This window comes from Pezoporus occidentalis, unplaced genomic scaffold, assembly GCF_034315485.1.
Source record: "Pezoporus occidentalis ecotype Australia unplaced genomic scaffold, CSIRO_AGI_Poc_V1 ctg35, whole genome shotgun sequence".
Taxonomy (NCBI): Eukaryota; Metazoa; Chordata; class Aves; order Psittaciformes; family Psittacidae; genus Pezoporus; species Pezoporus occidentalis.
Genome location: NW_026915483.1, coordinates 9,197,304 through 9,209,501, shown reverse-complemented (window position 1 = coordinate 9,209,501; position 12,198 = coordinate 9,197,304). Strand labels below are relative to the sequence as shown.

The following is a 12,198-nucleotide window of genomic DNA, read 5'->3' as shown; positions in this document are numbered from 1 at the left end:
AAGATCAACAACTTTTCTATAGGTGTTACTCTCAAGGTAAATAACAATCTCATTGGTTCCAACAAGTCACCACCAAGTCTGTTCATTGCAGAAATATCCAAGCAAACAAGTTTCTTTCTTGAAGTAGATTGTGAAGGGAACACTGCTTAGCTTTTCTTGCCTGGAATGATCTGAAACACAGCCCAATCTAAACTTCCAACTGCTGGGCCAGAGCACAGCAGCCTCTTCCAAGTGGAGCGGAAGAGTCGTGCAGCACAGAACTGCTCTCACATCCAAAGCTGTGCCCTGCAGGAAGAGATTAGAAAAACATATTTCTTCCCCTCTTTTAAGGGTTTTCTACCTTTTCTGCACAGCCCTAGAAGCCTGGGGTGTGCAGAGTTGGCCCCAGGCCCGCACACTACCTGTGCCCCGCAGCACCCAGCTCTCACCCAGTCACCATCCACTCCTGACAACAGAGCTCCCCTTTCACCAGTTTAGGGCTCAGAAGTAAATCACAGCACCCAGGTGTTTTCCATAAACCCTCGAGGGGAACTTCTTAAATGCCCTCCTTTTGACCCTGCTTGGGGAAGCCTATATAAAGCAGTGGTGGGAGGAAGCCTTGCTGTAATATGCTAACCAGCTCCTCAGTACTGCTGGGTTGAGTGACATCTAGCCTTGAAGGTAAGATGCTGTCCTCCTGTCTCAGGAATAGCTAATTTTTTCTTACCTATCTAAGCTGAGAAATTTTATTTCAAGTTTTATTGTCTTAGTCCAGATATTGCAAATACAAACCAGGATCCAGCATTCACTTAAGCAAAGGGCTCCCTTCCTTTGGGCCCTTGCTGAGGTGGATAAAGGTATCACTCCATTGACTGCTCACTTCTTGTCTTTATCCCTGCCTGAGCAGTGAAGGCTCCAGGACAGCGCCCAGGGAGCCCCCTGAATGGGGTCCAGTTCCCCCTCTGGTGTTAGGGAATGCATGGTCCAGCAGGGAAGGCAGACGGGAAACCTGTGAGAACAAAGGTGACCTGAAGGAGATGCTGTACTTAAACAGCCTCTGCCTTTACAGTGCTGAAATCTTCCCAAATCACAAACAGACAGTCCCTTCTTCCTCAAATATTTCTCAGAAAAAAAGGACCGCAAGTGAGACAGCACTGCAAATATTTGCAGATTCAGATCAGTTCAGCTTTGAAAAGCTTCAGCTTGCAAAACTTCAGCTGAAATGTGATTTCCACCCAGTCAGAGGTTATTTTCTCTCTGCTGGTGGGTTCTACCCTCCCTCCCACTCACCCTGTGTTCCTGGTTGGGTCTGCAGTTGCAGGGAGCAAGAGAAGGATCCCCTGTGCTCAGCACAGCTTCTTGTACCCCAGGTGGGTCCTGAGGCTCATCCCCTGGCTGCCAGCATGTGCCAGACTGTGAGCTCTGGGCCAGGGCTCTGGCACAGCCACTGCTCCCTGCCAGAGCTGCTACACTTCAATACTCATTTCTCCTGCACTAAAGAGTTTGCTTTCAAAGTGATTCCCCTCTCAGACCATTGCAAGGAAATACTGGAGGTAATAGCACTCACTAACTGGGTTAAATCATTAGCCTCAAATAAGTAACAGCACTGGGCAATGAGTTAACTTTATCTGAACAGGAACAAGCATCCACATGTTTTGCAAAGTCAATCAGGAAGCTTCCCCAGGAAACCTGCAGGCAGCTCCTTGACGGTAAATGCACGCCTCTGCAGGCAGGGCTCCCCAGGCTGTGACTTCATGTTAACTGCATCCCTCCGTGCGCCCCTGTGCTGCTGTTACAGTCTCCTTCTTTGGCTCTGTCACAGCCTTTTTTACCAACAGTGTCTCAGCCATAGGGATGACAGCGTGCTCTGGACTGTGATAAGCAGCAGCACCTCAGACCTTCCTCTGTCGCCCCACTGCAGCTCCTGAGCTGCTGCCCTGAGACTGGGAAGGAAGCAAAGCAAGACTTGGGAGACTTTCATATCCAGGACCAGTTTAATTGAAGTTTCAGGAACATGTTCATGTATTGTCAGTCTTATTTAGGAGAACAGTTATACAGAACATTTGAGTTTAAATTGGAGCTAAATGTTTGTGTAGGAGGCACAAAGTCTTTGCACTCACCATCTTTGGCCATCGAAAGGCAAAGTAAATATGTTTGTCCTTTGCAGATTCACAGGTTAAAATACTGGTATTAGTTGCCAAAATACATGATGCTAAATTGACCATTGGACAATTTATCCTTATGCTTTCATAGAAGTATTCAATGGATATTAAAACCCCCCATGTGAGATGCTCAGCTCAACAGTTCAGCTTTTATGGACTGCTCTGGCCTGCAAACACCAGTGCTCTGTGCCATCCTTTGTGCCATGCAGCAGCATTTGAAGGGAGCAGCATCCATGTCTGGACACAGCTGTAGCACAAGATGCGTTTCAGACAGTCACACAACACAGGCTTTGCCCTTAGTCTATCCTATTATACATAGTAACCCTGGGAAACTGCTCTGGTTTTATTAATTTTCAGGACAGACCCCAATATGCTCACTGATGGCTCTGTAAATGTAACCATCTCGAAAACCAGAGCTCATGACCTACAGAAGGCAGCTGCAGCAGCTTCCTTTGCTATAGCTAACAACCCATAGCAAAACACAGTGTAATGTCTTCACTTGGCACAAATATCTTCTCATGGTTACACTGAGTTTCAATTTTAATAGCAAAACTGAAGAATCACATACATCTTGAGCTATTAGATGCATTAATTTCAAGCTTTTGCTCCTAACACTTGAGAGGTCCAGGATTTTGTTAAGCTGTGTAATTGCAGCAATTTTTCTAGCAATGTTTTACAAGCTGCAGAAATACCTGAAAGGTTTGAGTGGATGCCAGCAGTCCAAAAAGCCTGAAGCAAGCATGTGTATACTGAAACAGGGACTTCAGACAAGATTTACAATTTATAGATCACAAAATCAAAATCCAAAGCTTTGGGTTTTGATGCCCATACAGGCATCTTCTCTCCAAGTAGCCAAATAAAGGTATTAGTGATCAAGGATTGTGTTCATGGAGATAGACTGTGCAAGAACTTGATGCTACTGTGTGCAGACTGTGGTCACAGCGCAGCAAGATAAACCTAACCAAGATAATATGATTGAGATCCATACTTGTATGTAAGGCAGGCTTGACCTCTGTCATTCAGAGACCATCCCACTGCAGAGAGGGTGGTGGAATGACCCAGCCCTGCCCTCACAACCCCAGACCGATGACTCCTGCCTTGCTGCTGCACTGGGGTGCCAGTGCTCCCCCCGCAAACTCCCATTCTCTCCCCATGCCTCTGCTCTGACCTTTACCCAAGCTCCCACCATGCACATTCTTCTTCAGCACAGAAAACAAGAGCCACCTCTTCTCCACCTCCTCCCTTTGAGCCTCTATTGTAATCCTGTCTGCAGTGGAAGGGGCTCATTCTATCCCAAACCCTGAAAGGACTATGCAGCCAGCCGAGGCAAAACAAACACACACCACTCAGGGAGAAGAGGGCAGCATGCTGTGATGGCAGCAGTTTAGGTAATAGTGTCTCACATTGACAAACTTGATGTTTTGTTGATTTTATTTTTTCCATTTAATTTCCTTGCAGACACCTATGCAGTGGCCACGCACCTATCTTGTAGGTGATCACCTTAAGAGGTAACCAGCTGTGTTGTAAATGGACACCGACTTTCCATCAGTGAATGCTGTTTGGATGTTAATGCCTGGCCTTTCATTGGTGAGTCACACTATTCCTATCACTGCTTACACTGAGAGTATGCACTTTTGGCTGCTTTAACATCACAGGGTTTAGAAAGTGTCTTTAAAAAAAAAATGTATAAAGATGTAAAACCATTTCCTTTGGAAAGAAAAAAATGAAGAAGAGGCAATAAAGCTAATAAGCACTGGGCTTTATTTTTCATTCCCACTTTACTTACAACCAAAGAGCCCGTACCCAAGGTTGATCCAAGGGAGCTTTATTATTCCTAGCATTGCTCGAGGTCTATACATCCTCTCTTGACTTGAAGCATCAAACCCTGGCACTCAGCACAGCCATCCACTAACCCGAGATGGACAAAGGACCCCAAGAGCATAGGCATCGTGACACACTGCAAAACACATCCATTACCCCACAGCTACTGCTGTGGCTGCCACCTCAGGATGTTTCTATTCCATTTCATTTACCCCCTTCAAATACCCCAGCATTTCCAGGAATATCAACCATGCAGCAGCATAGAGCTGAGCAAGGCTTAACCAGCACTGTGCCCTACATGCAGATATGTCTTTATACCCCCAAAACACATGGCAGAGGGGCACAACCTGGCCCACAGCTCAAACGCATCTCAACCCTGCAGCATGTACAGTTCCCCCCAACTCTCATTTGCAAGTTATTTTATCATAAGCAAGCAAACATCCACAGCATGGAGCATGCTTTAAAGAGAAACCAGCATCTTCTGTAGCAGAAAGAAAACCCAGTGACTGTGAGCTCCTTGCACATTCACCTCTGCAAAAAATATTCCAGTTCTCTGGCAAATAATGTATGTTTAATATAGGAAAAAAGACTGAGCACAGACATTTGCCAGCCTGGACTAGCTGAGATTTTCAGTGACTACCAGAAACATTGCTTGATGTAGGGAACAAATACTAATGGCAGAGACTCAGTGCCAGATCCTGGGATAGTGTCACCCCTATCAGACCCAGGAGGTCACAGGGACCTTCCCTAGGGATGGGAGAGCTGCAGGACAAGGAGCAGGGCAGAGTCCAGGTCAAGAGTGGTGCCAGCTCCAAGAGGAACAGTTCCCTGGTGTTTGGAGGGGGTCATTGACATTACAGGAAAATCCTGGCACTGCAACGTTTCAGACAGCTTAGGCTGAAAAGCTGCTTTCTATAACATTCCTGGTCAAACCCAGCCAAAATAAAGGCTCACACTTTAAATACTTAACAATGTCCAGCACTGCAGTAGAACACAGTGCTGCTCTGTGGAAACACACTTGCCTGCAGTAACAGCGGTTGGAGGGAGGCAAGGGGCTGGGGAGCCTGGTTTTGCATTCCCATTTCAGGACTAAAGCTCACAAGCAATGAGCTGTCAGTGTCCTGGGGCAGAGCTGCACCCTTCCCATCTCTCCAGGGTTAAACCAGTCTCCCTGTGTGCCAACTTGTTATTTATGCATTACTGTACACTAAGGAGGGGAAAGCCACAGCTACATGTTGCTGCAATTTTATATCATTTGCTTTCAGAAAGTAATCACCCGGGTTAATCAGATTCTTCAAACCCATGGCTTTAGTACAGCTGTCAGCAGCCTGTTAGTCTAAGCTTCCAGTATGGATTTCCAAAAATATGAATAACCCTTAGTTTTGACCACAGCCATAGGTTTAGTATGCCAAAAGTGACTCTTGAGATGTGTTATTTCCAAAAGCCTATTGCAAGATCATAGTCATAAGAAGCTTGGAAAGACTTTATAAAAAGAACAGCACAACACAGAACCTCCTTCCAGTCCCTCCTAGTCAGATACACTATGTACCTCCCATCCACAGGCACATGAGTTTCTCTTGCTTCTTCCCCAAGGGAAATAATCTCCTGCAAGCTGTATTGGATGCAAGGGGGCACTTAGTTGCTTGGAAGTGAATAGCCAGGCTCTTAATTGCATTTTAACCTTTCCCTTCTCATGTACTTGTCAAATAACCCCAGTTCTGGGACCTCGGGGACCCCGCTTTGGCCCAGGCTGCTCCCTGCTCAGAGGTGTTTGCTTTTGCTGCAGGTCGTGCACAGGAGGCTGGTGTTGTCCAGAGTGAAGGGTTTGCCACTCAGCAGCGTCTCGCACTCCAGGCAGGCAAAGTGCTTCTTGTGCCAGGCCATGCCTTCTGCCTGCTGGTAGTCTTCCGAGAAGATGATCTACAGGGCAGACAGACAATTGCTTATTTCCACTGTCTCACCAAGCTGGAGCATGGCAGGAACAGGGAGAGCCCACCCCATGCATCCCACCAAATAGTCAGCCATGGAGCCAGGCTTTGGAAGGAGTAATTAAGAGAGATAGGACGTCCTAAGCAATGAGTCATGGGCTGCAATTAAGCAGTATAAAACCATCAGGTTTTAAATACAGCTAGAGCTTGATTGTTGCTCTGAGATAGATACAGCATCGCCAGCTGAGACTATCATTAATATTACTCCGTTTTGCCCCATTTTCTTTAGACATCTCCAGCTCCACAGCAGCCCGGTAACCAGCACCAGAAGGATGCCTCTCCCAGGAGGCACGAGCAGGCAGGCAGGTTAAGCAGCCCTCAATTAACCCACACCAAGAGCCCAACAGGGTCAGGGAGCAGCCGGTCCATACCTCATCGCAGCCAGCGCAGCGCGGCCGGAGGCTCTCGCAGTAGTGGCGCCCGCACCAGGCGGCCCCGCTCTTCCAGAAGTAGATGAGGTCGACAAGGGGCTCGGAGCACTGGCAGCACACGAAGCATGCTGGGTGCCACTGCCGGGAGTAGCCCGCCCTGTCGGCATACACCACCGGGCAGTCCTCGGGCAATGCCTGCTTGCAGGTCTCACAGTGCTGCAACAGAGACAGTGGAGTGAGCATGGACCACGTAGCTGGTTAAGAGCACAGTTAGCAAAGCACAACACCATGCTCTCTAAGCGCATCCTCAATGCTTCCGGCTTCTACATAGCCTGGAGGACCTGTGGTTTCCCTGCTCAACATCCCATAGCACCAAGGAGGACAGTGGAAATAAAATGTTTAATTCCAGGCCTGCTAAGCTGTGCAACTTTGGTTGCTTTCATTTGAGCTCTTGTTCTGTGAAGGGAATCTTGAGGGTACCAAAGCTCGACTTCACAGCTGTATCACCAGCCTGAAATGAGGCTATAGAAACAGTGCAGCGAGGTGGAAGAACAAGGGAATGCTAAACTGAAGAGAAAGCAATGGTTGCAGCTCAAGAAAAGTGCTGAGAAAACATCTCAATTGTGCAGTAGGACTCAAAACAACACACAGCATCACAGGGCATTCACAGCCAACAGAACCAAGATGTCTCAGCCTACCACACTTCACATCCTGTGCAAACATTTGGACCAGTGCTATGCATGGACGGAGTATCAAGATGTAAAATAATTAAAAGTCATTATAAATACATATTGGCTAGTCTTCCCCTGGAATACTGTTTACTTCTGTCCACAGCCAGATCCAGGCAGGTAGGAATAGCACTGCCCACCATCAGTTAAGTGCCTGGCCTTTGGGACCCTCCTCCCAAGCTAAAACCAAAATCACCAAAATGCCAAGGCTCCCAGAGTTAGAACATCCTCTACTGCTGAACTGCAGCACAGCAAAGATGTTATTTTGCATAGAGATTAGAGACTTGGTTCTTTTCTCACTACATTTTAATATATATATATATCTATGCATAAGACAGATGTCACTTTCAGCACAGTGCTTTCAGTTTATAACAGCCCAATTATTAGACTTGGCTAATCTGAAGATTAATTAACATTTATGCACATTACACACAAGGCCAACCGGGCTTACTCTTTATCTGTGCCTGCAGAGTGATCCTGTGATTAGCTTAGAGCAAGCTTTAAAGCTCTCCTCTCAGAGGCTGACAACTGATGAGCTGTTATTTAAATTCCCATTTAAGTCTGGATAGTCCAGGTCAGGATAACAACTTGGAGCCTGTGCTTTGTCACTCCCTAAACAAAACACTCTTAAGTAGCGGCTGGAGCCTCTTCCAGCAGAGCCCTTGGCTGCAAGGCCAGACTTCTACTAGCAGTCTGTTGAAGGCTTTTATGAAACGGAGATGCAGTGTGAAGCAGCTTGCGTGTCGCATGTGTTGTGGTTTCAGCTGCTGTGCCCAACCAGACTGTTTGCATGGCCTTGGCCCCCTTCCAGCATGCTCCAGGCAGCATGGGGTTGGGAGTTTCCTTGCATTCAGACAATGGATTTGCTCACAAATACTGATTTAAGCCAACAAGCTTCTGAAAGGTGGGTAGAAGAGACACAAAACCAACATTTCTCACCAGAAGGTAAATAAAACTTCCTGAGCTGAAGGAGAACATCAGGGATGGGGCGAGAAGAGCGGGACATTGCACAGGGCAGCTGTGGTCCACAACCTGAGGAACACCACCCTGATGCCACAACAGACTGCGAAACTCACCCCTCTGTGATCCTCCCTGATACAATCCCAGTAAAGCAGCAGCAGAAACAGCCTCTCTGGGGCACAGAGGGAGTGGGGCTTCTCTGTGAACTATACATACGTCAAACCAAAGGCAAGTTTCCCACCACATCCACTCTTTTGCTAGTTCACAGCCTGACTGCCAAAGAGGCCGTTCTTTGCATCTAGGGAGTTTTCTTAAACTCATTTTGCCCTTTACATAGCAGAAGGCTTCAGGCCCATCTACACCCACCAAGTGGCTTTTCTTTGTTTTGTTACTATTATTCCTAGCACTCCTCATTATTGCCTCCTCCTTGGTTCAGTCTGGATTTTCATTAGCTGCCCCGCAGTCCTTGGAGTGGTTCCACCACACTGACGGGCATCTCCTATTTTACCAGGAAATCCAGTATGGCTAGTGAAGGCAGCAATAGAAGAGAGACAAAATGTTTCCTGGCTTGGCTTTTCCGCAAGTCTGAAAGGGGATATGTCTGCTTACACCACTCCTACTGCAAAGGGCTTCAGACGCATTTCTAAGTACTCCCAAGACCCACGCCAAAGAAGGAGTAAGCTCAGTGGCATGGAAGCCATGCTATTTCTGGTCTGTATGAACAAGGAAACAGGTACATGAAGCTGCCATGCTCAATGTGGATCACTACTGGTACACCAGCCTCACTGGCAGGGGGGGCAGATGGGCACCAATGGATTCGGCACCCATTGTATGCGACTAAGACCATATTTTTCCTTATACACCTGATACCTCCCCAAGGCACCAGAGCCCAACCCTGCAGCTGCCTTCGGGGGTGACAGTGTGGAGAAACCAGAGCCATCCATCCCAGCCCTGCTTATCTTGCAAGATCTAACAGCGAGAACAAACACGAGCAGCTTTCCAACTCTGAGCTCAAGTTTCTTGCCAACAAGAACTGTTAGAAAAACAACTTTGCTGTTTCTTTCTATGGCAGTTATCCACAGGGCTTTTCCTAAGCATCATATAACTTCCACCGCTCTGCCATTTACACTAAATAAAGTGGCTCTTCAAATTTAAGATGGCATTACAGCTTGGTACTTATTTTACATCTCCATCATGTAAGGAGAGGAGTGAAGACTTTATTAGCAGAGTAACCAGAGGTGTTGGCCAAGAAAGTGTCCCTTTCTCCTAAGCTTTTCCAAACTCACCCTCTCCACTAGCAGCTACTTTGCAATCGCATCTCCCACAGAACGAGTGCCACAGATGCTACAAGGCTTCCCCAGAACACTCCCTACATTGGTAACCTCAAGCTTTTTGAGACAATGGCTAATTCTAATCAACTGCTTCAGATATTTTGATTCCAGCACAATTGCTCATAATACCTGAAGACTTTCCAGTTCTGAGGGGGTTAAAGATGATTTTATGCTCAGTGGAGAACACTCAGCTCCTAGGACAGACTTATTGCAGCCATGGGGCCCCTTCTCTGCAGCCAAGATGAGTTCAAAAAGCTGTTTGAGCTCAGATGCCTCTCTCATGGCGATTTACATTGGCCCTGTATGTTTTCCTTTGCACACCAATTTCAACACAGCTGGCCTGAGTGTGCAATAAGAGGTTTAACAACCTTAGTACAGGGACCACACAAACACCCAAGGAAATTCCAGCTTATTTCCTGGTGCAGCTTTGGTGCTTTCTGGGTTCATTCTCTTCTAGAGCAAAGGTAACGTTTTTGTTTTGGAGTGTGCTGATGTACATTTCAGCCCTGAATACAGCAAGAACATTAAAACCTCCAGTATCACTGGCTTTATGCACTTCATTTCTCAGTCCCTTCACATCTATTCTCAGCCTTCATATAGCTCATTTCACTCACATCTACTTTCAGCCTCACACACATTGCAAACTAAAGTGCTATCTCATTTTTCTATGGCAGAACTTTCCCACTGCAGTTTCATGAAAGCCAGTAGACCTTCTGGAAGTTCAGCACATTTCAGATCTTGGGACATAGTCCATTCCTATCAGGTCAGCATCATTAATTCCCGCACAGGAGATCAAATCAACATGGGCACTGTTTTCTTAGAGGGGGAAACAGAAGTCCTGTCTTAGTACAGCAAGAAACCACAGCACTCCATGGGGCTGCTGTAAACTGAGCTGCACAGTGCATTGGTCAAAGTGGATCTTCTACAACTGCTTTTGAAGTGGTTTGATTTTTCAGCTAGTGCCTCGAGAAAAATGATGCTTTAAGGAGAACAACATCACAGCTATGTAATTTTGGAAGGACAAACTTGCAGTCTAAGTAAACCTGCAGTGCTAAGCTAACTTTTATTAATAAATGTTTAATAGAAACCTTCCTTTCCTGGCTATGTTTTAGATTTTTTTTTTTTTTTGCCTGATTCAGTATTTTGTTGCAACGGTGAAAAACTTTTACTGTATCACTGGGCTCTGAAAGTCAGATGCATGTTAGCAGAAAAGGCCATAGCAGAGGGGATACATTACCCAATATGGAATGAAAATGAAAACTGCTCTGAACATGTTACAATCTCAGTGCAGCAATGGCAAGAAAAATCTTGTCTTATAAACCCTCAGACACCATTTTTCTTTTACAGCTTTAAAACCTCTGCTGCAAGTCACCCTCACAAGGGACAGTTTGATATATTTTCACTCACCATATTTTATGATAAGCATGTGTTCAGCAACCACAATGGCCACTCCAGACAGCGCTGGGAGAATATAAATCTGAAAGGGTGTTAGGGAATCTCAATCATTTCCCTGTGGAAATGTATTTTTATGCCCAGGGACATCTGTTCAAAGTTCCCCCAAGCAATTACAGCCCTGGAAGCATTATCTCCACGTTCACAGCTCTGCATTAATTACAGCGAGCCACCACCTCCTGTCACTTGCAGTCTTTCCACTTGCTCTGGTCTGGATGCCTAGCTGGAAACACTCACTGACTCGCAGTGAGATGCCTTGAGTACCTTACTGACTCCCAAACACCTAGGGCAGAGCTGCAAAGAATCCAAAGTCAAAATCACTGCTTGTGCATCTAGCAGAGGGTTTACTTACCCTGGTGGTTCAGCACAGTTTTTGCTGTGGAGGGAGGGTGATGAAGAGGAGATTATAACCACCTCTCTTCACCCCTGTTATACAGACAGGCAGGACTGGCAGGAGTACACACGTCCCACTAGGGTGTTTCATAGTGCTCTACAAAAGCATGCCATGATGAAACTGAGCATTGCAGCACTGCTTCAAGTTGTTTGAAAAAGCACTGCAGCAGCCCTGCAGAAGCCCACAGGAGCAGTATTGTGAACAAGGAACAGACGTCCCGGGCTGATGCAATCTTTACCCACCTCTAGTGGAGACCAAAGCTGTTCCCTGAAAGCTCCCCAAGCTCCAAGCAGAGCCGGGACACCCCATCCAGCCCATCCCACCGCCACGGACCACAGCACTCACATACTGCCCTCCTGCAGGCACGTTCTCCAGGGCCCCATTGGTGGACTCAGAGGGTTTGCTGGCTGCAATGCTCTTGTCCTGCTGCTTCCCCTCCTCCTTGCCTGCGCCACCCTGGCCCGGCAGAGCCACCTCCCCAACGCCCAGCGCCTCGGCTTTGTACTTCTTCACAAAGTCTTCCATCAGCTTCAGCTCGCCCTCGGCGAGGCCACGGCACTGGGACGGGTCCTGGTCGTACAGCGGGAGTTGTCTCATCAGCTGCCGACGACGGTAGTAGGCCCCCTCCGTTCCTGCCACCGGCTGCATCTCCTTCGGGATCAGCTCCAGGTACTGCATGGCCTGGGATGGAGAGAGCACCAACAGTTACTGAGCTGCCTTTGGCAGGGAAGCGCAAGCGCTCATCACATCCACAGTACTTTGCAAACAGATGCTCTGCTCACATTATGGAGCAGTGGCAGAAAACACGGTCCTTCTTTTCTCCCTTTGTGTTTTTCTAACATTTCAGGAATGAAAGGCTAAACTTACTCAGATGCAAGCAGTAGCCAGGCTACATGTAAAATAAGTACCAATCACTTCATCCTCAGAAAACAGGTTGGGTGGGGGTTTGGATTTGTTTGGAGTTTTTCTTCATTTTTTGTTTGTTTTGGGAGTTTTGGGTTGTGTGCTGTTT

The 12,198-nt window shown here is 47.0% G+C and overlaps 1 protein-coding gene across 6 annotated transcripts in view; it reads right to left on the bottom strand.

The window, feature by feature from the left end:
• Window positions 1–5,196: 5,196 nt before the first annotated feature.
• The window catches only part of LMCD1 (LIM and cysteine rich domains 1), a 36,225-nt gene continuing 29,223 nt past the window's right edge, over window positions 5,197–12,198 (bottom strand). For all 6 annotated transcript variants that reach the window (XM_062630404.1, XM_062630399.1, XM_062630402.1 and 3 more), the window contains 3 exons: window positions 11,532–11,867; window positions 6,322–6,537; window positions 5,197–5,882 (listed from right to left, as the gene is read on the bottom strand). In XM_062630404.1, coding sequence (XP_062486388.1) covers window positions 5,724–5,882; window positions 6,322–6,537; window positions 11,532–11,867 — 711 coding nt within the window. In that variant the 3' untranslated portion in view covers window positions 5,197–5,723. The remainder of the gene's footprint in view (window positions 5,883–6,321; window positions 6,538–11,531; window positions 11,868–12,198) is intronic.